Source organism: Staurois parvus, unplaced genomic scaffold, assembly GCF_062004578.1.
Source record: "Staurois parvus isolate SC_StPar_1 unplaced genomic scaffold, SC_StPar_1.0 ptg001470l, whole genome shotgun sequence".
NCBI classification, from domain to species: domain Eukaryota; kingdom Metazoa; phylum Chordata; class Amphibia; order Anura; family Ranidae; genus Staurois; species Staurois parvus.
The window spans coordinates 821,077-847,154 of NW_028319266.1; the positions used below are offsets into that span (position 1 = coordinate 821,077).

Below are 26,078 nucleotides of genomic sequence, written 5' to 3' on the forward strand. Positions count from 1 at the left end.
CCGAGGAAATAAAGGACGATTGTTGCCGAATAATTTTCGGAGGATATTTCACACGTCTTATTGGATTATAGCAGGAAAATTCTGGCATAATTAGTCGGTAAAAGAATTGCGAGTTCTGCGCTGAATATTAATATCCTCCCCAGAATCACGCCTCAGCCGGAGTGTATTTCTGGATGCCGCTCATTGCTGTTATATATTGTTATTAGTTTCCTTCGTACTTTCCTGGTAATGGCTTCGCAGTTTGTAGTTTGTATCCGTGGCTCTAAATGATCGTTCCTGGCCTTAGATTTACTGCCCGTAGATTTGGTTCCGGGTTTTCCTTTTCAGCTAAACTCCAGGCACAAAAAAAACAACAAAAAACGCATTTAAATAAATTCCTCAATTCACACAAAAGGATTTAAATCCACAAATGCCTTTATAAACCCTTGTGAGCGGAGAAGTGACATCATCACTGCGCAGGGAGGAGAGCTGCGGGAGGGACCCAAAACCCGTAGGGCTCATTCACATGGTGCAGATCCGCTTGCTCAGCGGGGGGATCCCTCCGCTGATCCCCGATGACAGCTCTGTGTTCGCTCCACTGACACACAGAGCAGCTCGCACTCAATGCAGACTGCAGACATAGTACAGGAGAGGGTCAGAGACTGCAGACATAGTACAGGAGATGGTCAGAGACTGCAGACATAGTACAGGAGATGGTCAGAGACTGCAGATACAGTACAGGAGATGACCAGAGACTGCAGACATAGTACAGGAGATGACCAGAGACTGCAGACATAGTACAGGAGAAGGTCAGAGACTGCAGACCCAGTACAGGAGATGGTCAGAGGCTGCAGACATTGTACAGGAGATGGTCAGAGACTGCAGACATGGTACAGGAGATGGGCAGAGACTGCAGACACAGTACAGGAGATGGGCAGAGACTGCAGACATAGTACAGGAGATGGTCAGAGACTGCAGACATAGTACAGGAGATGGGCAGAGACTTCAGACATAGTACAGGAGATGGTCAGAGACTGCAGACATGGTACAGGAGATGGTCAGAGACTGCGGGCATAGTACAGGAGATGGGCAGAGACTGCAGACATAGTACAGGAGATGGGCAGAGACTGCAGACATAGTACAGGAGATGGGCAGAGACTGCAGACATAGTACAGGAGATGGGCAGAGACTGCAGACATAATACAGGAGATTTTCAGAGACTGCAGACATGGTACAGGAGATGACCAGAGACTGCAGACATGGTACAGGAGATGACCAGAGACTGCAGACATACTACAGGAGAAGGTCAGAGACTGCAGACATAGTACAGGAGATGGTCAGAGACTGCAGACATACTACAGGAGATGGTCAGAGACTGCAGACATGGTACAGGAGATGGTCAGAGACTGCAGACATGGTACAGGAGATGGTCAGAGACTGCAGACATACTACAGGAGATGGTCAGAGACTGCAGACATACTACAGGAGATGGTCCTGTAGTATGTCTGCATAGAATGTAGTCATTCTATGCAGTAAGTTAAAAAATCCATCTCAATCCAGTTCTGTGCACAAGAGCAGCAGCTCTCCCAGCTCTCTCTCTCCTCATTGGCTAAGAGAGAGCAGTGGGAGCCATTGGCTGCTGTCAGTCACATCCAGTGAGGAGGGAGCGGGCTGTGGGGCTGAGCCGCGTTCTGTGTGTCTCGGCGGAGGGGGGGATCCAGGAGCACCGGCGAGGGCAGGGCTGCTGTTAGAAACCATGGGGTGTGTGTATGTGTGTATATATATATATATATATGTATGTATGTGTGTATTTAAAAAAAAAAGTATATATATATATATATATATATACTTTACATGTTATGTGCAATTAAACCATGGCAACAGCTAAAGTTTGTGTAGTATTATGTTCAGCAGACTGTGTTCTTCTATTGTTGTGACTTAGATGACGTTCAGAGCACATTTTATGCCCAATTCATGCAAAACTCCACGTAATCCCAAGGGGTTCACATACTTTTTCTTGCAACTGTGTATATATATATATATGTGTGTGTGTATATATATATATAATATTTATTGAAATATATTGAATATGGCCAACATTTTTTGCATTTCGAATATATGTCAATATATTTGGGAAGACTATTTTTAAAATACATTTCAAATATAATTTTTCTTCCATGTGGGCAGGAAGTGGTGAGATGTAAAGGATGAAAAAAAAAGGTGAAAAAGTGGCAGTTAGGGTTTCCATCTCCTGTAATTCCCGGGAACGCGCCGCAGGTCTCTGGCTGGAATGGAGCTTCGCTGATATATTTATAAGAGGTGGCCCCTTTGATTTGTGATCAGCAGTGGATAGACTCCGGTTGAACCTTTTTAATCACTCAGCACAGCGCGGGACGGTCGCAGAATTCTCCGCTACAGGAACGATAAATAAAAAAACTAAAGAGAGTCTTCTGCCGGCGACAGACGTATATGGATGTGTAGGGGAGGCGCGGGAGCCGTATAAACTCTAATTAACAGTAAAACTGACAATTCACAATCTGCACACGGAGTTTCCGCTTGTCATCGCACGGCTGAGCGTATATCAGCTTCGCCGCAGGAACAGCGACATGAAATGAGGAGGAAAAATAAAAGGACTTTCCATAGGACTGGAGCCAGAAGGTCAGGTCCACCCTGGGAACAGAGCAGTCATTAAAGCGGAACTTCGGGGAAAGGTCTCCCCCGGCGCTCCCTGCAAGGGTTAAGGGCTCACTTCATCCAGGTCGATGTTTCCTAATGTTTTTCCTTTAATGGCAGCCTTTGAGAATCTTGAAGCACCTCCCCTTTCATAGGAGAGTACTCAGTCCTACTCGGTCTCCCCCTTTAACACTGGAGTCCCCAGACACCCCCCTTCACATCAGTGTCCATCAACTCCCCCCTTGGTTCCCAGATGGATTGACTTAAGTACAACCGGAGGGCCACCAGTTTGACACCCGTGCTCTAATGCATGGAAGAATGCCTTTAGAACCACTTTAAGCCGGCCATGGATGGATCGAATCTCGACCAGTCCCTGATGAACCACCCAACATTCGATCCATCCATGGTCGGCTTAAAGTGGTTCTAAAGGCATTCTTCCATGCATTAGAGCACGGGTGTCAAACTGGCGGCCCTCCAGCTGTTGTGAAACTACAAGTCTCATCATGCCTCTGCCTTTGGGAGTACATGCTTGTAACATGGGGCGGACTGACAACTCATGGGGCCCCCGGGCAATAGGGGATCATGGGGCCCCTGTGTCCTCGCCCACACCCAAAAAAGCCTATGAAAAAGCCAATGAAAGGTACCAGGGGCATCTCATGGGGCCCCCTACTGACCCCCGACCCTCGGGCAGTGCCCGAGTGCTCCAATGGTCAGTCCGCCCCTGCTTGTAACTGTCAATCTTGCAATGCCTCATGGGACTTGTAGTTTTGGCAACAGCTGGAGGGCCACCAGTTTGACACCCATGCTCTAATGCATGGAAGAATGCCTTTAGAACCACTGTAAGCCGACCATAGATGGATCGAATCTCGGCCAGTCCCTGATGAACCACCCAAGATTCGATCCATCCATGGCCGGCTTAAAGTGGTTCTAAAGGCATTCTTCCATGCATTACAGCACGGGTGTCAAACTGGTGGCCCTTCAGCTGTTGCCAAAACTACAAGTCCCATAAGGCATTGCAAGATTGACAGTTACAAGCAGGGGCGGACTGACCATTGGAGCACTCGGGCACTGCCCGAGGGTCGGGGGTCAGTAGGGGGCCCCATGAGATGCCCCTGGTACCTTTCATTGGCTTTTTCATAGGCTTTTTTGGGTGTGGGCGAGGACACAGGGGCCCCATGATCCCCTATTGCCCGGGGGCCCCATGAGTTGTCAGTCCGCCCCTGGTTACAAGCATGACTCCCAAAGGCAGAGGCATGATGAGACTTGTAGTTTCGCAAAACAGCTGGAGGGCCGCCAGTTTGACACCCCTGCATCAGAGGTAAAAAAACTGGGTGCAGCCTCAACCCCTTATACTGACCTGACCCCCATCTCAATCCAGCGCTGTGCACAGGAGTCTCGGCTCTCCCGGGTCTCTCTCTCTCTCTCCCTCCTCGTGGGCTCACAGCATAGTGAGCCATCTGCTCCTGCCAATCACAGCCAGTGATCCAATGAGGAGAGAGTGGGGGCAGGGCCAAGATCAGGGCTTACCATTAGAGCAGTAATGTATAATTATTATTACTATTTTTTTTTTAATGTCATCATTTAGTCCTCAAGCACACGGGTCATTTTGAGAACGCTGGTAACGTCAGCTGTGTAAAGTCACGTAATAAACGTGCGTTTTTCAGCTTTTTTTTAGTGTTTTTGCATTAGCGTATAGGGGCGTTTTCCCACTAGTCCTGTTTTTTTTTTCCGGCCAAAAAACGTCCCAGCCAAAAACCATTGACTCCAGTCTATGTGTGTATGGACACCGAGGATAACATGCCGGGGGGGTAACTGGCTGTAGAAGAAAACATAAAAAAAAAGTCAAAAGCCAAAAACAGCCGCTGTAAAAACGTCCTGTGTGCCCGAGGACTTAGAATCGCTTTAATGAAGTAGTTCAGCAGCTGACCTCAATAATGTACATCCTGCACCTGCCCTCCTTCTCCAGGAGATTGCTCCTGCCCGCCTCTGTAGTTCCATGCCTTTCCAATGTAAAACAAATGATAAAGACAGGGGGCGCCACCATCTAAGTGTGGACTTTATTGTCTACATTTCAGAAGGTTACACCTCCAAGACAGCACCTCCCATTTTCCCATCTATCTGGAGTTTCTTAGGTACGGTACTCCCTAGGTAGATGCCACGTGGTCAACACAGTCCACAATGGGAGGCTGTTTTTGCCTTTGCAGAACTGGTTAGTCTTCTGCTGATGGGTGATCTGCCCCTCCAGCAATGGTACAATAGACCCTATACAGTAGATCGCTAATGGGTGATCTGCTCCTCCAGCAGTTGTATAATAGACCCTATACAGTAGATCGCTAATGGGTGATCTGCCCCTCCAGCAGTTGTACAATAGACCCTGTACAGTAGATCGCCAATGGGTGATCTTCCCCTCCAGCAGTTGTACAGTAGATCGCTGATGGGTGATCTGTCCCTCCAGCAGTTGTACAATAGACCCTGTACAGTAGATCGCTAAAGGGTATCTGGCCCTCCAGCAGTTGTACAATAGACCCTATACAGTAGATCGCTAATGGGTGATCTGCTCCTCTAGCAGTTGTACAATAGACCCTGTACAGTAGATCACTAATGGGTGATCTGCCCCTCCAGCAGTTGTACAATAGACCCTATACAGTAGAACGCTAATGGGTGATCTGCCCCTCCAGCAGTTGTACAATAGACCCTATACAGTAGAAAGCTAATGGATGATCTGCCCATCCAGCAGTTGTATAATAGACCCTATATAGTAGATCACTAATGGGTGATCTGCCCCTCTAGCAGTTGTACAATAGACCCTATACAGTAGATCTGTGATAAAGAAGAACATGAGTGATGCACTGGATTCATAGCTGGCAACATCTAGCCAATCCACTCAGAAAGGCAAAGTATGCCTTCCCCAAGTACAGTAGTTCCAAATTCCAACAGGTCTGGAGGCAACCACACCACAAGCTGATGTTTAAAACAAAGCATTCTCAAACTGTTACCATCTTGCACCCCCCCCCCCCCCCACACACCACCAATAGATCTACAGCTAATTGCCCCAAAAACAGGTTCACCACTAGAGGTGTACTTCTATTTAGAGTGTCCTGATGCGCATTGTTACTGCCAAATCACCAAAGGTTCACCAAGTTCAAATAGAAAGGACTCGCCTTTGGCCTAGAACAGCCTCGCTCAACCTCTTCAACACAGAGGGACCTTTAAAATAGCTTTCCAGGCTCAGGGAACCCCTGCTAAAAGTTACTATATCTATAACTCATGATACATTAGTGCGATGGTCAGTGGGGTGAATGTCCCTTACATTGGTGGTCAGTGGGAAGAATGCCCCTTACATTGGTGATCAGTGGGAGGAATGCTCCTTACACTGGTGGCCAGTGGGAGGAATGCCCCTTACACTGGTGGCCAGTGGGAGGAATGCCCCTTACACTGGTGATCAGTGGGAGGAATGCCCCTTACACTGGTGGCCAGTGGGAGGAATGCCCCTTACACTGGTGATCAGTGGGAAGAATGCCCCTTACATTGGTGGTCAGTGGGAAGAATGCTCCTTACATTGGTGGTCAGTGGGAAGAATGCCCCTTACATTGGTGGTCAGTGGGAAGAATGCTCCTTACATTGGTGGTCAGAGGGAAGAATGTCCCTTACATTGGTGGTCAGTGAGAAGAATGCCCCTTACATTGATGGTCAGTGAGAAGAATGTCCCTTACATTGATGGTCAGTGGGAAGAATGCCCCTTACATTGATGGTCAGTGGGAGGAATGCTCCTTACATTGGGGGTCAGTGGGAAGAATGTCCCTTACATTGGTGGTCAGTGGGAAGAATGCCCCTTACATTGGTGGCCAGTGGGAAGAATGTCTCTTATATTTGTGGTTATTGGGAAGAAATCCTCCCTTACAGGTAGCTAGAAAGATCAATGATGTCAATGGGAACTTATCCACAAGGCAAAAAGTTCTCCTTGCTTAAGGAACCCCAAGCAACCTCTAGAGGAACAACAGGGCTCCATGGAACCCTGGTCTATACACTATGGACCATCTTCATCCCCTAATGACTTTTGTAGACAACATTGCATCACCCAACTGCTGAGCTCACAGATCTCTGTGGGACTCTGACTGGTGATTCTTGCTATCGCGACCATCCACAGGACACTTGTTTGGATCCCTGTCTACTGCAAACAGTGTGGCCCGCCTTACAATTTCTTCCATTATCCGCTTTCCTAGTCGGGTTCATCTCACCCTGCCTAATTATGCGTGTTTATTCACGCTGAAAATTAAACGAGTTTATTTATTTAGGCCTGAAGGTGGAAGTGAAAAATCAATTTCTGAAATATCTGTCAATTTAGCAGCCCACAGGCTAATTTAGCGCGACCCAGGATCGCCGTTGAGGTGAGGGTGTCGGAAAGGGAGGGAAAAAGCATGATCCAATTAGAAGGGGACATGAGGCTGTCCTCTAATCTGTAATAAAGAATTGATTTTTCTCTCTTGGATGAATATTATCTCTTAAATTGGTTTCATAGAGTGAGTGTTCCTGTGCGGCTGAGCATTTCGCTGAAAGCTGTTCTATGCCATCAGAGATGTGATGTATATAGGTGCCGCCTCTACGATCCAGATCCTGATTTTCTTCTCTTATTCCATCTGCTTTTCTAGAAATAAATTGGAGGTGAGATCACCAAGCATCTGCTTTTCTAAATAAAAAGTGGACCTCTACTTCAAGGGCAAGTCCTTGGGCTACTGAAAGTTTGGTTTTAGCTAGTTACTGTTGAGTTTAGTCTCACCCTGGAACAAGGGCGGACTGACAACTCATGGAGCCCCCGGGCAATAGGGGATCATGGGGCCCGTGTCCTTGCCCAAACTCAAAAAAGCCTATGAAAAAGGTACCAGGGGCATCTCACGGGGCCCCCTACTGACCCCCGGCCCTCGGGCAGTGCCCAAGTTTCCAAATGGTCATTCCGCCCCTGCACCGAAATCTAAAAGACCTGAACTCTGGATAATGTACCTGAAAACAAGGCAGGCAGAGAGCAAAGACTTGTCACCCATATCGCCCATGGATTTCCTTCTGCTGACTGTTGTCTGTATTTAGGCAACCATCTTATTAGAAGAATAGGGCTTTGCTTTCTCATGCTCCCCTGATGACTGGTGATTTGATGACTGGTGGGGCATAGAAAGCACAGATCCACGGAATGAATGACACAGAAGCAGGGAGATCCTTGCACTGCAGGTCCTTAGGTACAGTTCCCTCTCCAGCAAGGAGAACAGTGAGCAGCACATTAATTACATCACCAATTCCTCATATCCCCCTGATGACTGGTGATGGGTGGGGTAATGATAAAGATGGAGGAAACACAGATCCACAGAATGATTGACGAAAAAGCAGGGAGATCCTTGTACTGCAGGTCTTCAGGTACAGCTTCCTCTTCAGCAAGGAAATAAGTGAGCAGCACAATAATGACATCACCAATTCCTCATGTCCCCTTAATAACAGATGATCTGATGATGGGTGGGGTAATGATAGAGGCATAGAAAGCGCAGATCCACAGAATGAATGACAAAGAAGCAGGGTGATCCTTGCACTGCAGGTCCTCAAGTACAGCCTTCTCTTCAGCAATAACAGTGAGCAACACAGTAATGACATCATCAATTCTTCATGTCCCCCTAATGACTGATGGTGGGAGGGGCAATGATAGAGGCATAGAAACCACACATCCACAGAATAAATGGCAAAGAAGCAGGGAGATCCTTGCACTGCAGGTCCTCAAGTACAGCCTTCTCTTCAGCAAGAACAGTGAGCAACACAGTAATGACATCATCAATTCTTCATGTCCCCCTAATGACTGATGGTGGGAGGGGCAATGATAGAGGCGTAGAAAGCACACATCCACAGAATAAATGACGAAGAAGCAGGGAGATCCTTGCACTGCAGGTCTCCAGGTACAACTTCCTCTCCAGCAAGGAGATAAGTGAGCAGCACAGTAATGACATCACCAACTCCTCATGTCTCTCTGATGTCTGATAATATGTGGGGCAGTAATAGAGGCGTAGAAAGCACAGATCCACAGAATGAATGATGAAGAAGCAGGGTGATCCTTGCACTGCAGGTCCTCAGGTACAACTTCCTCTCCAGCAAGGAGATAAGTGAGCAGCACAGTAATGACATCGCTAATTGCTTATGTCCCACGGATGATTGGTGGGGTAGTGATATAGGCGTAGGAAGCACAGATCCACAGAATGAATGAAGCAAAAGCAGGTCGATTCTTGCACTGCAGGTCCTCAGGTACAGTTTCCTCTCCAACAAGGAGGTCAGTGAACAGCACAGTAATGACATCACCAAATCTCACTCCAAATATGGTGAGACTAGCAGAGGCAGCAGTGTCTTAGATGATCTCTTACTGCAGATATACAGCTATGAGGGTACAGAACGGGAGTGCCTAGCCACAGGAAGCACACTCTTTTTTTTTTCCAGGACAAATTAAAGGCAAAAGGGTATATCTTTCAGAGCATTGCTTAGGCACAATTAACATTTCTAGATGTTCCCTATAAGACATCAACTCTTGCTTTTTTTTTTTACATTGTAGGTCCTCATTAAAGTAGATCCAAACCATAACTGGGCTACATTTTATTTGCTAAAGCACTATGTATCAAAATACGGACATTTTTGTCTCCATCAAGGTTTCCACTACATCTGTGACCCCATCAGAGTTCCCCCCCACATCTGTGCCCCCAGCAGAGTTCCCCCCACATCTGTGCCCCCATGAGAGTTCTCCTCACATCTGTGTCCCCATGAGAGTTCTCCTCACATCTGTGCCCCCATCAGAGTTCCCCCCCACATCTGTGCCCCCATGAGAGTTCTCCTCACATCTGTGTCCCCATGAGAGTTCTCCTCACATCTGTGTCCCCATCAGAGTTCTCCTCACATCTGTGTCCCCATCAGATTTCTCCCCACTTCTATGTCCCCAGAGTTCCCCTTCCTTTGTGTCCCCGTTAGAGTTCCTTTGCAACTGTGTCCCCATCAAAGTTTCCCCTGCATCTATGTCCCCGTCAGAGTTCCCTCCACATCTGTGTCCCCATCAGAGTTCCCCCCACATCTGTGTCGCCATTAGAGTTCCTTTACATCTGTGTCCTCATCAGCGTTCCTCCAACATCTATGTCCCCATCAGAATTCCCCCAACATCTGTGTCCCCATCAGAATTCCTCCACATCTGTGTCCCCATCAGAGTTCCTTTACATCTGTGTCCCCATCAGCGTTCCCCCACATCTGTGTCCCCGTCAGTTTTCCCCACATCTGTGTCCCCGTCAGTTTCCCCCACATCTGTGCCCCCATCATTCTTCCCCCACTTTTATGTCCAGCACACATTTTCTTCTTACATTCGTGTCTGCTGCACTTCCTAACTCTCGTTCCGCCATTACACAAGAACGCTGTAAGCAGAAGGGGCACAGATTTTAAAAAAGCAGGTGGGAGCTGGGATGTCCCGCACTGAACATGTCATTAGTTACTAAGACACTGGCAGTCCTAGCGACCAAAACCATATTGCAGTGCAGGGGGTGGGCTTTGTCAGCGGGGGCAGTGACTTACTCTGCATATGGCTGGCAGGTAATAGGTTAGCAGCAGTGCAGCGAGTCCGAGAACTCTCTCCACTAGAGAAAAAGTCGGCACCCGGATAGGTCAACAAAATGCAGTCTTCCTTTATTAAATCACATGAATGCAGCTGTAAAACAGCCAAGTGGACGAAACGCGTTGGGTGTTTTAAAGCTGTATTCATGTCATTTAATAAAGCAAGGCCTCATTTTGTTGATCTACTCGGGTTTCAACATTTTCTCCAGTGGATTGTGCCTTGCAGAGGCACCGGAATCCTCATAGTCTGAGCCCCGGATCTGGAGCAATGGATTGAGAAGGTGGTAGCGCTGTTACACCTTTAGTCTGACGCAGGGGCGGACTGACAACTTAAGGGGCCCCCGGGCAATAGGGGATCATGGGGCCCCTGTGACCTTGCCCACACTCAAAGCACACCAAAAAAAGCCTATAAAAGGTACCAGGGGCATTTCATGGGGCCCCCTACTGACCCTGGGCCCTCGAGCAGTGCCCGAGTGCTCGAATGGTCAGTCCGCCCCTGGTCTGAGGACACTAGCTGCGGGCTGGATCAAGTGTACTAGCGGCCCAGATGAAGCCTGTGGGCCTGACTGCGGAGACCCTTGGTCCAGAGCAATGATGTGCAGGGCTGGAACGAGTGCATGTAGATAGGAAGTGGCTGAAAAAGGCTGTAGGAGATCAGCAGCACTGAGACAGAAAAGGTAGATGAATCGGTTTCTTATGGAGAAGAAGGACGATTGTTTAGGATACGCAGAGCACAGAGCAAACTAATGTCATCCAGTTTTAGTCACGTATGGATGTGGAGGAACGGCAAAGCTCAATCACCGTACAGCATTGCCAGGCTGCACAGCATGTATATGTAATGAGGAAATATGGCAAAACTCTACATACAAACTAAATTATTACCTCCCGCTGAGAAGAATTTCATGTTCTTCTCTTATGCAGAAAAAAAAAAAAGAAAAATACATATAAAATAATCGTCGTCTTCAGCGTTTTATGGAGAAATCACCTCCCCAGCCCCCACCTCACATCTCTGCACTAATCAGCTCGACACACATTGCTTCATATGGTAAATTTGGGGGCTGTTTGTGTTGCCGGTGCCATAAATCTGCGCAGTAAATGACATTGGACAGTAATTGCGCGGTTGGGTGGAAGGTGGAGGATGGGGGGGGAGGGGGGGGGGCGCTCTTCTCCCCGGCACTGCTCACCATATTATGTGTTAGAGCTTCTAAAACTGACTGATGAGCTGTTTTATGAAGCAGGCGACGCACTCGGCTCCATTTTATCGGCTTGACGTCTTTCACAATGCATGATTGAGAGAGACTTAATGCTTGGATTTTATTTTCATGAACAAATCGGAGAGTTATAAGGCGGGCCGGGGAAGGAGGGGGTGGGGGAAGGTGGGGGGGGGGTATAAAGCAAGGGCAGGTTTTTGGGTGACCAGGATTCAACACTTGCCAAGACCTAGAGCAGCCCGTTGGTGAAGGAGCTCAGCCCAGAAGTCCATCCAGTTCTGGGTAGTGTTGTGCGTCTGATTGTAATGTGCAGAATTTATAGAGGAGCCTCCCCCCGCCCACATGGAGCCTCCCCCCGCCCACATGGAGCCTCCCCCGCCCACATGGAGCCTCCCCCGCCCACATGGAGCCTCCCTCCCCACACATCTGATTCATGCAAGAATCTTAATATACAAGGCCGCATTTTTTTATTAAGTGTTTTTAAATTGACAAAATTAGATTTTTTTTTTTTAAAGTTTTTAGGAAATAACAGGGGATTGTTGATCTAGGGTAATGGTCCCACTTTGTATTTAACTGACCCTTCGGGGACCATTCCTTCTATTGACACCAATGATGGGACACTATTCCTCTCACTGACACCAATGATGGGGCACCATTCCTCCCACTGACACCAATGATGGGGCACTATTCCTCCCACTGATACCAATGATGGGGCACTATTCCCCCCACTGACACCAATGATGGGGCACTATTCCTCCCACTGACCCCAATGATGGGGCACTATTCCTCCCACTGACACCAATGATGGGGCACTATTCCTCCCACTGACCCCAATGATGGGGCACTATTCCTCCCACTGACACCAATGATGGGGCACTATTCCTCCCACTGACACCAATGATGGGGCACTATTCCTCCCACTGACACCAATGATGGGGCACTATTCCTCCCACTGACACCAATGATGGGGCACTATTCCTCCCACTGACCCCAATGATGGGGCACTATTCCTCCCACTGATACCAATGATAGGGACACTATTCCTCCCACTGACACCAATGATGGGGTACTATTCCTCCCACTGACACCAATGATGCAGCACTATTCCTCCCACTGACACCAATGATGGGGCACTATTCCTCCCACTGACACCAATGATGGGTCACTATTCCTCCCACTGATACCAATGATGGGGCACTATTCCTCCCACTGACACCAATGATGGGGCACTATTCCTCCCACTGACACCAATGATGGGGCACTATTCCTCCCACTGACACCAATGATGCGGCACTATTCCTCCCACTGATACCAATGATGTATCTCTCTACACCCCAGTTCATATTGGTGCAGCTTGTCGTGCCATTTGACAGTTGGAAATGACAAGTCACACCCCTTTTCCGGCAATGGAAACGTTCATGTCAGAATAATGAAAATTTGCAACTTGCATAGACTTCTGTTATATGAATTTTCAATGAAATTGGCAGTGCAAATCATACTGATATGCGACAAACCATTGTTAACTCCTGTCTGATCGATGTTTATAAACAATGTTACTTTGTATCTCTCTATCTCCAGTCTGATCGATGTTTATAAACAATGTTACTTTGTATCTCTCTATCTCCCGGCTGATCAATGTTTATAAACAATGTTACTTTGTATCTCTCTATCTCCCGTCTGATCAATGTTTATAAACAATGTTACTTTGTATCTCTCTATCTCCCGTCTGATCGATGTTTATAAACAATGTTACTTTGTATCTACCCCCTGCTGATCGATGTTTATAAACAATGTTACTTTCTATCTATCTCCGGCTGATCAATGTTTATAAACAATGTTACTTTGTATCTCTCTATCTCCAGTCTGATCGATGTTTATAAACAATGTTACTTTGTATCTCTCTATCTCCCGTCTGATCGATGTTTATAAACAATGTTACTTTGTATCTCTCTATCTCCCGTCTGATCGATGTTTATAAACAATGTTACTTTGTATCTCTCTATCTCCCGTCTGATCAATGTTTATAAACAATGTTACTTTGTATCTCTCTATCTCCCGTCTGATCGATGTTTATAAACAATGTTACTTTGTATCTCTCTATCTCCCGTCTGATCAATGTTTATAAACAATGTTACTTTCTATCTATCTCCGGCTGATCAATGTTTATTAACAATGTTACTTTGTATCTCTCTATCTCCTGTCTGATCAATGTTTATAAACAATGTTACTTTCTATCTATCTCCGGCTGATCAATGTTTATAAACAATGTTACTTTGTATCTCTCTATCTCTCATCTGATCAATGTTTATAAACAATGTTACTTTCTATCTACCCCCTGCTGATCGATGTTTATAAACAATGTTACTTTCTATCTATCTCCGGCTAATCAATGTTTATAAACAATGTCACTTTGTATCTCCCGTCTGATCGATGTTTATAAACAAAGTCTGTTTTTTTTACATCAGCCGCTTCCACATCTTCTGTATTTACACAGCAACTCTCAGCTGTCATTTTGAGAGCCTGCAATTGCCAGCATATGCAGAGGATAGAATTGGCAGAAGGAGCGAGCATACTGCACATGCTCTGTGTACTTTGATGGAATTTTGTTCAGGTGTATGTAGTATGCACAGCGTTTACTTTTGGTTGAATGTTCAGTGTCTGGAGGGGCCCGTCTGCATTCTGGCCTCCCTACACAGTCAGCCCCTTACCTCCAACAAGCGCGCATGATGGGCTTTTAGACATCACTGGATGCATGCTTTTTCCAGGTCAACTGCTCAGTAGGCAGTGAAGCCAGGATAGATATGGTCACACTGAAGCCTCCTTCAGCCATTGCAGCTCCCTTACGTTTTTCCTGACCCCGGCATCTTCTCTGAGCCCGCCGAACGCCCTTACTGTTCATGTGTTCAAACACACAAACGGCCGATGTTCGACTCGAACATCCTGCCCAACACAACTCTTATCCCTTCAGGTACAAATCGCTCAGGTTTTGTGGTTAATCTCAATGACGTGACATGAAATATGAGTTCTCTGATGAGGACCCTGATGTAAAGGGGGAATTCTGATGGGGATCTTGATGTAAAGGGAACTTTGATGGGGACACGAATATAAGGGTGCGCTCTGATGGGAACACCTGATGTAAGGGGGAACTCTGATTGGGACAATCCATGTAAGGCGGAACTGTGAAAGGCATACCTGATGTAAGCGGGAACTCTGACGGGGACCCTGATGTAAGGGTGAACTCTGATGGGGACACTGATGTAAGGGGGAACTCTGATGGTGGACCCTGATGTAAGGAGGAAGTCTGGTGGTGGACATAGATGTAAGGGGGAACTCTGGTGGGGACCCTGATATAAGGGGGAATTCTGATGGGGACCCTGATGTAAGGGGGAACTCTGATGGGGACCCTGATGTAAGGGGGAACTCTGATGGGGACCAGGGGTGGACTGAGAACTCATGGGGCCCCCGGGCAATAGGGGATCATGGGGCCCCTGTGTCCTTGCCCAAACTCAAAAAAGCCTATGAAAAAGGTACCAGGGGCATCTCATGGGGCCCCCTACTGACCCCGGGCCCTCGGGTAGTGCCCGAGTTTCCAAATGGTCAGTCCGCCCCTGATGGGGACTCTGATGTAAGGGTGAACTCTGATGGGGACCCTGATATAAGGGTGAACTCTGATGGGGACCCTGATGTGAGGGGGAATTCTGATGGGGACCCTGATGTAAGGGGGAACTCTGATGGGGACCTTGATGTAAGGAGGAATTCTGTGGTGGACATAGATGTAAGGGGGAACTCTGGTGGGGACCCTGATGTAAGGGGGAAATCAGATGGGGACCCTGATGTGAGGGGGAATTCTGATGGGGACCCTGATGTAAGGGGGAACTCTGATGGGGACCTTGATGTAAGGGGGAACTCTGGTGGGGACCCTGATATAAGGGTGAACTCTAATGGGGACCCTGATGTAAGGGGGAACTCTGGTGGTGGACATTTAATGTAAGGGGGAACTCTGGTGGGGACCCTGATGTAAGGGGGAACTCTTATGTGGACCCTGATATAAGGGGGAACTCTGATGGGAACCCTGATGTAAGGGGGAACTCTGGTGTGGACCCTGATGTAAGGGGGAACTCTGGTGTGGACCCTGATGTAAGGGGGGAACTCTGATGGGGATACTGATGTAAGGGGGAACTCTGATGGGGACCCTGATGTAAGGAGGAACTCTGGTGGGGACCCCGATGTAAGGGGGAACTCTGGTGGTGGACAGAGATGTAAGGGGGGAACTCTGGTGGGGACCCTGATGTAGGGGGGAACTCAGGGGGGACCCTTATGTAAGGGGGAGCTCTGGTGGGGACCCTGATGTAAGGGGGAACTCTGATAGGGACCCTGATGTAAGGGGGAACTCTGATGGGGATCCTGATGTAAGGGGGAGCTCTGATAGGGACCCTGATGTAAGGGGGAACTCTGATGGGGACCCTGATGTAAGGGGGAGCTCTGATGGTGGACATAGATGTAAGGGTGCGCTCTGATGGGGACCCTGATGTAAGGGGGAACTCTCATGGGAACCCTGATGTAAGAGGGAACTCTGACGGGGACCCTGATGTAAGGGGGAACTCTGATGGTGGACATAGATGTAAGTATGTGCTCTGATGGTGGACATAGATGTAAGGGTGCACTCTGGTGGGGACCCTAATGTAAGGGGACACTTAGATATAGGGGGCACAGGTTCTGTTTAATCACCCCCATAATGTAATGGCAGCCTAATATATACTGGTGTTTTCATGATGGAATGTCAGTGACGCAAAGGGGTTATTTACTAAAACTGGCGAGTGGAAAATCTGGAGCAGCTCTGCATAGCAACCAATCAGCTTCCAGGTCTTATTGTCAAAGCTTCATTGAACAAGCAGAAGTTAGAAGCTGATTGGCTCCCATGCAAAGTGCACCAGTTTAAGTAAATATTCCCCAAACTGTTGACATTGTGCCCCCCATGACCTTTTTTTTTTTTTTTTTTTAAATGCACCCCCAGATTAGATAGACTAGATCCAACCCTGGCACCATGCGAGTTGGCCTTAGTCTTCCATTCTGGTCCCTTATTGCAACTTTTGCATCTGTCTTTAAAAACTCATTTTTAACCCCTTCCTGTCCAGTGCCATTAGTACAGTGTCAGGGCTGTTTTTTAGCACTGATCACTTTATTGGTGTCATTGGGGATGTCAGTGACACCAAGTTAGTTCCCCACAAGTGTCAGAACACCCACCGCAGTCCCGCTAAATGTCGCTGATCACCGCCATTACTAGTAGAAAAAAAAATTCTAGTATCTATACCTCCATTTGTAAATGCTATAACTTTCACGTAAACCAATTAATTGACACGTATTGGGATTTTTTATTAAGCGAAGACACGGAGCAGAATACATTTTGGCCGAAATTTATGACAAAATTAGATTTTTAAAAATTTTTTACTGGACATGTTTAATAGCAAAAAGTCCAAAATATTGTTATTTTTCTCAAAATTGTCAGTCTTTTTTTGCTTATAGCGTAAAATATAAAAAAACACACAGACGATCAAATACCACCAAAAGAAAGCTCAATTTGTGGGAAAAAAGGTCGAAAATTTCATCTGGGTGTGGCGTTGCATGACCGCGCAATTGTCAGTTACATTAACGCAGCGCCGTAACGCAAAAAATGGCCTGGTCAGGAAGGGGAGGGAATCCTCTGGAGGGCGAGGGGGTAAATAACGAACTCCATACACCATCATGTTCGTAGTCCTAATTCCGGGACTGTCAGTCACACCGCCATGTTTTATAATATTCTGTAGGATGGAAAATATCAGCATTATTTATGTTTTTTTTTTTTACTCCCACAGACATTGATGAATGCGCTCTAAGGACGCACACCTGCTGGAACGATTCCGCCTGCGTCAACCTGGAAGGCGGCTTCGACTGTCTCTGCACGTCGGGACCGTCCTGCACTGGCGATTGCCCTCATGACGACGGGCTTAAGCGCAACGGGCAAGTCTGGACCTTGAAAGAGGACCGCTGCTCAGTATGTTCCTGCAAGGTAACGTCCCACGCTCTCCATCCATGGGGGGAATCTTTCATGTTCTACTAAGACCCGTCCCCAGGCTATGTACTCTAAAGTGGTTCTATATCCAACAAGCAGCTAAAGTACTGTAACCAGTTCAGATATTTTTACATTTTTGTTGATGGACCTGTTCAGAAATTCAGCAATAATTTTGTCCTAAAAAAAAAAAAATATATGCATTACTTTGATATCTTAACCAGTTGCGGAACTGAGGCCACTCTGATCAGTGGACAGGGTCTGAGTGGGACAACTTGGTAACTTGGTGGGCTTGAGGTCAGTACTGGGAGAGGTTTGTCCAGCATCCAGGCAAGGATTCAGAACTGAGGCCACGCTGATAAGTAGTCAGGGTCTGAGTGGGACCACTTGGTAACTTGTTGGGCTTGAGGTCAGTACTGGGAGAGGTTTGTCCAGAATCAAGGGCAAGGATACAGAACTGAGGCCACTCTGATAAGTGGACAGGGTCTGAGTGGGACTACTTGGTAACTTGGAGGGCTTGAGGTCAGTACCGGGAGAGGTTTGTCCAGCATCCAGGCAAGGATGCAGAAGGAGGCCACTCTGATCAGTAGACAGGGTCTGAGTGGGACCACCTGGTAACTTGGTGGGCTTGAGGTCAGTACTGGGAGAGGTTTGTCCAGCATCAAGGGCAAGGATGCAGAACTGAGGCCATACTGATAAGTGGACAGGGTCTGAGTGGGACCACTTGGTAACTTGGTGGGCTTGAGGTCAGTACTGGGAGAGGTTTGTCCAGCATCAAGGGCAAGGATGCACAACTGAGGCCATTCTGATAAGTGGACAGGGTTTGAGTGAGACCACTTGGTAACTTGGTGGGCTTGAGGTCAGTACTGGGAGAGGTTTTTCCAGCATCAAGGGAAAGGATGAGGAACTGAGGCCACTCTGATAAGTAGTTAGGGTTTGAGTGGGACCACTTGGTAACTTGGTGGGCTTGAGGTCAGTACCGGGAGAGGTTTGTCCAGCATCAAGGGCAAGGATGCAGAACAGAGGCCACTCTGATCAGTAGACGGTCTGAGTGGGACCACCTAGTAACTTGGTGGTCTTGAGATCAGTACTGGGAGAGGTTTGTCCAGCATCAAGGGCAAGGATGCAGAATGGAGGCCACTCTGATCAGTAGACAGGGTCTGAGTGGGACCACCTGGTAACTTGGTGGTCTTGAGGTCAGTACCGGGAGAGGTTTGTCCAGCATCCAGGACAAGGATTCAGAATTGAGGCCACACTGATAAGTGGACAGGGTCTGAGTGGGACCACTTGGTAACTTGGTAGGCTTGAGGTCAGTACTGGGAGAGGTTTGTCCAGCATCAAGAGAAAGGATGAGGAACTGAGGCCACTCTGATAAGTAGTCAGGGTCTGAGTGGGACCACTTGGAAACTTGGTGGGCTTGAGGTCAGTACCGAGAGAGGTTTGTCCAGCATCAAGGGCAAGGATGCAGAACAGAGGCCACTCTGATCAGTAGACAGGGTCTGAGTGGGACCACCTGGTAACTTGGTGGTCTTGAGATCAGTACTTGGTAGACTTGAGGTCAGTACTGGGAGAGGTTTGTCCAGCATCAAGGGAAAGGATGAGGAACTGAGGCCACTCTGATAAGTGGACAGGGTCTGAGTGGGACCACTTGGTAACTTGGTGGGCTTGAGGTCAGTACTGGGAGAGGTTTGTCCAGCATCAAGGGCAAGGATGCACAACTGAGGCCATTCTGATAAGTGGACAGGGTTTGAGTGGGACCACTTGGTAACTTGGTGGGCTTGAGGTCAGTACCGGGAGAGGTTTGTCCAGCATCAAGGGCAAGGATGCAGAACAGAGGCCACTCTGATCAGTAGACAGGGTCTGAGTAGGACCACCTGGCAACTTGGTGGTCTTGAGATCAGTACTGGGAGAGGTTTGTCCACCATCCAGGCAAGGATTCAGAATTGAGGCCACACTGATAAGTGGACAGGGTCTGAGTGGGACCACTTGGTAACTTGGTAGGCTTGAGGTCAGTTCTGGGAGAGGTTTGTCCAGCATCAAGGGCAAGAATGCAGAACTGAGGCCACTCTGATCAGTGGACAGGGTCTGAGTGGGACCACTTGGTAACTTGGTGGGCTTGAGGTCAGTACCAGGAGAGGTTTGTCCAGCATCAAGGGCAAGGATGTGGAACTGAGGCCACGCTGATAAGTGGACAGGGTCTGAGTGGGACCACTTGGTAACTTGGTGGGCTTGAGGTCAGTACCGGGAGAGGTTTGTCCAGCATCAAGGGCAAGGATTTGGAACTGAGGTCACTCTGATCAGTGGACAGGGTCTGAGTGGGACCACTTGGTAACTTGGTGGGTTTGAGGTCAGTACTGGGAGAGGTTTGTCCATCACCCAGGGCAAGGATGCAGAACTGCATGTAGATAGCCAATCGCTTCCTGATTGCCTATATATTGCATGCCCTACCCCCATTCTCTGTCCCCTTGCCATGGCTGCCCATGGTTGCCATTGGGTGTGAACTGCATGTAGATAGCCAATCGCTTGCTTTTGCGTGACTTGAAGGTAGTTGCACATGCATGGTATGGTGGAGGTGAAGAGTGGGTGTGTTGGAGCACAGCTTGCCAGCAGTAGTTTATCAGTCACTGACCTGAAACATGCGCCCCCCCCCCACCACCACTGTGCCCAGGGCAGCTTCTCCTCTTGTCCCGGTCCTGCTTGGGGTGGACTGTAGGGAGGGCTAACCCACAGAGAACCAGGACTGACATGTTGGTAAGTATACAACCGTACATCAAAGTGTTTGGTTTACAGGACAGGCGCAGCTACATATTTTGCCTACCATGACCTTGTCCTGCATAGCAGATGGTCTCCTCCAGAGCTGCAGGTGTTCGTTAATCAAGCAAAAAAAAAAAAAGATTCAGGTAATCGGCTCGGGACTTCGGCCCGAAAGCTGCCGGCATTTATTCCGGCTACAAATATTTACATTATTCTAACATAACCCGGGACTCTGCTTCTCCTCCCAGAGCTGCGCATCCCAATAACGTTAATTGAAATCAACTCGTAATGAATTCATCATCTTTAAATTCAATTAAAATATTGAGCTGAGCTAGGAACGCACATGAATAATTCATCAGCATTGCAGCTGTGGAAACGCATCGTTATACCTGCATCTAGGTGACACGCAGCGCTCCGCCATCTTGTTGGTTGTCCAGATAGTCACTCATTGCTATTCCAGTTGATTCTAAATTTTTAATTGAGTTACATTCAGACCAAATTTCATGAACTTAGATGGACCTATTTTTGTAATTTTTGGATTTCCAAAAAACTTCTTGTAGATTGGGATCAAAGTTGTCTCTGAAGGCCATTGCCGCCTTTTATCTTCTGCTGCTGCTGGTCCCCGACCTTAGCTTGACTGCCGGTGTCACCGGGTCCCCCCTTTTCTGTCTTCGTAGCCTTGGTGGAATTTTTTTGTCTCCACCATCTTATCTGGTTGGTCTGTCAGGTGCTTCCAAAACGTTTTGTATCATTGCTCTGTTATACAAACATGGATGGAAGGTTGTGAATTTCTAAAAACTTTGGCCAGACCTCGACTGATCAAACTTTTTAGAAGTTTGGTTTGGGCTTTTTGTGCTATTGCTGCACTGGGGCACCACAGAGACATGGGGCACAGGGTGTCTTGGATATATTACCGGCATCTACTTCACCAAACATTGTATGGGCAGAAACAACTCCCCTCCCCCCAAAAAAAGGACATAACACTGGGGCATCCTGGCATTCTGTATAATACAGGGGCGGACTGACCATTTGGGGTCAGTAGGGGGCCCCATGAGAAGCCCCTGGTACCTTTTTCATAGGCTTTTTTGAGTTTGGGCAAGGACACAGGGGCCCCATGATCCCCTATTGCCCAAGGGTCCCATGAGTTGTCAGTCCGCCCCTGGTATAATACATTCCTATCCATATAGGAAGGAGTTAAGTGTAGGCAACAAAAGGCAGCTTGGCAGATGACTAACCTATCATCAATAAGGCCCTGTTCACACTCAGTTTTCCAATGTGAAATCAATGTTTTTGATGGTGTCCGTTCACATCAATGCAATGCTAGTGCAACTTTGGGGAATGTGCATGTGCTACTTTGGTGCGGTGCAGTGCAAGTTTGTGCCCATAGACTGCAATGGAATAGCAGCAAAAAACGCAAGTACGTGCATTTTTTGGTGCATTTTTGCCCGTAATTTGTGTAGGTTGTTAGCATCCTAACAACCAGTGACTCAACCCTGCTGTTAGCAGCAGGGAAGAGTAATTGGTTGTTAAAAAGCCAGCATTAAAAAAGAAAAACAATATGGGGGTTCCCACCAATCCTTATCAGGCCCTTCAGGTCTGGTAGTAGTTTTAATGGGAACTGCACACCAAATAGAAAAAAATGCCATGCCTTCCCCCTCCCCCCTCCCCCCTCCCCAAAAAAAAATCCATACTCGACTCTTATCCAAGTATGTATCCTGGCAGGCCGGAAAAGAGGGAAATGAGTGTGCTTCCCGCCCCACTTCCTAACCCATACTAGGTCACATGCCCTCAACATGTGGGTGGCACTTTGCTGGGTAAGGGGGGAGGGGTTAGAAGGAAGACCCCAAAGCACCTTGTCCCCATGTTGAGGAGGACCTCTTTCCCACAACCCTGGCCCAGTCATTGTGGGTGTGTGCGGTACGCTATTGGAATCTAGAAGATCGCATCCACCACCCATGTGAATGAACAAGGGGTACATGGTACCCCTAAAATAATCCAATGAAATAGCTCCACGCCATGATGAGTGCCATCCGCCAACATGTCCGCTCCAGTTGCTTGGCTGCCGCTAAATGACATCGCCGCTTCCCCCATTACCAAGTAAATTAGGTGGGAAGGGTCACTTAGTGGCAGGTGACCCTGACCCTTTTTTTCACCTAGTGGTGGGGTAAGCGATGACAGGTTCAAAGCGACAGTGTGTGATCCCACCCCTTGTGACATCATTGGTCAATGACATCACAAGGGGCAAGAGTCACCTGCCAGCGCTAATCTCCTGACGAATGGCAGTGCCACTTCCCACCCCCGAAACAAACAAATGTCAATGACTTCATTGGTCAATGACCCTGCCCCTTGGTTTACTTAGCAGTGGGGCAAGTGGAATGGTCAATCAGCGGGGGGCAAGATCTGGTGTGTCTGCGGAACAAAGACAGAAGAAAACAAATATGGCTTCTCTATGCACAAAAGTACAGTCAAGGTCTTGAAAACATCATCACTAGTTTAAGATTTACACTAAGGCAAAATAAAAACTATCACACTCTTAAAAAAACAAAAAACAAAAAAATAGGTCTGGCATTTCCCTTTAAGTCTCCACCAAGTTCTAGAAGAACTTCTGGTAACTTTGCAGCGGTGTGCCGTTGTTCGCGCTGTAATGAGCATCTATAATCATCCCGAGGATTAAATGGAATATGCAAATGTGGAAGCACATTGCCAAGCAACACCTGCAGGGTCGTTTGCTCCAGATTACTACGGGTGTCTGTTTTATGCGGAGAAATCTTAAACCTGCATCCATTTTTAACTGACACTTTTTTAATATATAACTTTCTATTTTGGACTGAGAAGGAAAACACAGCTGTGTGAATAATGTCGGTACGAGTGGCAGGAAAAGAAAAAAAAAAAAGTTGGGAAGAAAGTTGAACACTTACTGGGTGAGCTGTTTTCTTAGAGTGGCATAGTTTAATATGGAGGTCATGTTCTCCTGGATCTGGTTTGGTCAGAACCTCTTGGAGATATAGAAGGGCCCGGAGCAAATCTCTGCACTCCCCAACCACTTTGTAAGACGAGGATTTCATATTTTAGGTTATCTGAAGTAAAACTAAAGTTTGAAGATGGAAGAATAGAGCAAGCTACCAACTTCCAATATCTTGGAAAATGGATCAATGAGATCCCGACTAAACAAGGCCAAAGCCAAAGCTTCTGGAGGCGTAAGAGATTATGAGGAACAACCTCCGACAAACACAAGGGTGGTCTTTTCTTCACAATGTCTCTAATAAAGATGTTTTGAACTGTGGTATTACATATGGGTCTTGAAAATCAGCTGGATGGACATGGTCATCAATGAAGAGGTGCTGCAAAAAGTCCATCAAGCAAAACCACATCTTTTGGAAGGAATATTGCTGGGAAATGCCTATTGTTTACCTTATTACTACTTGACTGGAGACAAGTTATTCAAGATTGTGTTGGAGAACAAGGTAAAGAATGGGGAAGGGAGAAGGAAAGATCATGGTGGATATGCCACATCCAGGAAAGGACAAGCAGCCATGATGTAAAACAAATGCTTTAAAAATGGAAGAATAGAGCAAGTAACTAACTTCCAATATCTTGGAAAATGGATCAATGAGATCCCGAAGAACCAAGGCCAAAGCCAAAGCTTCTGGAGGCGTAAGAGATTATGAGGAACAACCTCCGACAAACACAAGGGTGGTCTTTTCTTCACAATGTCTCCAATAAAGATGTTTTGAACTGTGGTATTACATATGGGTCTTGAAAATCAGCTGGATGGACATGGTCATCAATGAAGAGGTGCTGCAAAAAGTCCATCAAGCAAAACCACATCTTTTGGAAGGAATATTGCTGGGAAATGCCTATTGTTTACCTTATTACTACTTGACTGGAGACAAGTTATTCAAGATTGTGTTGGAGAACAAGGTAAAGAATGGGGAAGGGAGAAGGAAAGATCATGGTGGATATGCCACATCCAGGAAAGGACAAGCAGCCATGATGTAAAACAAATGCTTTAAAAATGGAAGAATAGAGCAAGTAACTAACTTCCAATATCTTGGAAAATGGATCAATGAGATCCCGAAGAACCAAGGCCAAAGCCAAAGCTTCTGGAGGCGTAAGAGATTATGAGGAACAACCTCCGACAAACACAAGGGTGGTCTTTTCTTCACAATGTCTCCAATAAAGATGTTTTGAACTGTGGTATTACATATGGGTCTTGAAAATCAGCTGGATGGACATGGTCATCAATGAAGAGGTGCTGCAAAAAGTCCATCAAGCAAAACCACATCTTTTGGAAGGAATATTGCTGGGAAATGCCTATTGTTTACCTTATTACTACTTGACTGGAGACAAGTTATTCAAGATTGTGTTGGAGAACAAGGTAAAGAATGGGGAAGGGAGAAGGAAAGATCATGGTGGATATGCCACATCCAGGAAAGGACAAGCAGCCATGATGTAAAACAAATGCTTTAAAAATGGAAGAATAGAGCAAGTAACTAACTTCCAATATCTTGGAAAATGGATCAATGAGATCCCGAAGAACCAAGGCCAAAGCCAAAGCTTCTGGAGGCGTAAGAGATTATGAGGAACAACCTCCGACAAACGCAAGGGTGGTCTTTTCTTCACAATGTCTCCAATAAAGATGTTTTGAACTGTGGTATTACATATGGGTCTTGAAAATCAGCTGGATTGACATGGTCATGAATGAAGAGGTGCTGCAAAGAGTCCATCAAGCAAAACCACATCTTTTGGAAGGAATATTGCTGGGAAATGCCTATTGTTTACCTTATTACTACTTGACTGGAGACAAGTTATTCAAGATTGTGTTGGAGACTAAGGTAAAGAATGGGGAAGGAAGAAGAGAAGATCATGGTGGATATGCTGACATCCAGGAAAGGACAAGCAGTCATGATGTAAAACAAATGCTTTAAAAATGGAAGAATAGAGAAGAAGTAACTAACTTCCAACATCTTGGGAAATGGATCAATGAAATCTTGAAGAACATTGTTAATGGAATCACCAGGGCCAAAGCCAAAGCTTCTGGAGTCTCAAGAAAATACGAGGAACAATTTCCCTTCATGCACAGAGAAGATTGTTACAAACACAAGTCTGGTCTTTTCATCACAATGTCTCTAATGAAGACGTTTTGAACTGCAGTGCTACTGAAGGATCTTAAAAATCAGCTAGTTGGACGTGGTCACCATGGAAAAGGTGCTACAAAAAGTCAATCAAGCAAAACCATGTCTGTTGGAAGGAATATCCAAGGGAAATGCCAGTTTTTTTTTACCTTACTACTACTTTACTGGAGAGGAGATATTCAAGATTGTGTTAGAAAACAAGGTAAGGAACTGTGAAGGTAGACGAACAATGTGGTGGGTGGATGACATTCAGGAAAGGTCAAGCAACCATGATGTAATACTACTGCTTGGAAATGGAAGAGAGCAGGTAACCAACTTCCAATATCTTGGTATATGGTTCAATGAAAACCTAAAATTGCCAAGGCCACAGCCAAAGCTTCTGAAGATTCAACAGATTATGTGGCACAATTTCCCTCTACGCACAAAAATATTTCTACAAACGCAAACCTGGCCTTTTCATCACAATGTCTCTAATAAATACTTTTTGAACTGCGGTGCTACATGAGGATCAGCTGGATGGACATGGTCACCAATGAAGGTGCTGCAAAAAGTCCATTAAGCAAAACCACGTTTGTTGGAAGGAATATTGAAAGGAAATGGCATTTTTCTACCTTATTTATACCGGGAGAAGAGCTATTCAAGATTGTGTTAGAGCACAAGGTAAAGAAC

At 46.8% G+C, this 26,078-nt stretch overlaps 1 protein-coding gene across 1 annotated transcript in view; it reads left to right on the forward strand.

The window, feature by feature from the left end:
* NELL1 (neural EGFL like 1) overlaps window positions 1–26,078 on the forward strand; it is an 846,265-nt gene that overhangs the window by 779,428 nt on the left and 40,759 nt on the right. The window contains exon 15 of the mRNA XM_089662420.1: window positions 17,327–17,520. Within this exon, the coding sequence (XP_089518546.1) occupies window positions 17,327–17,520 (194 nt within the window). The remainder of the gene's footprint in view (window positions 1–17,326; window positions 17,521–26,078) is intronic.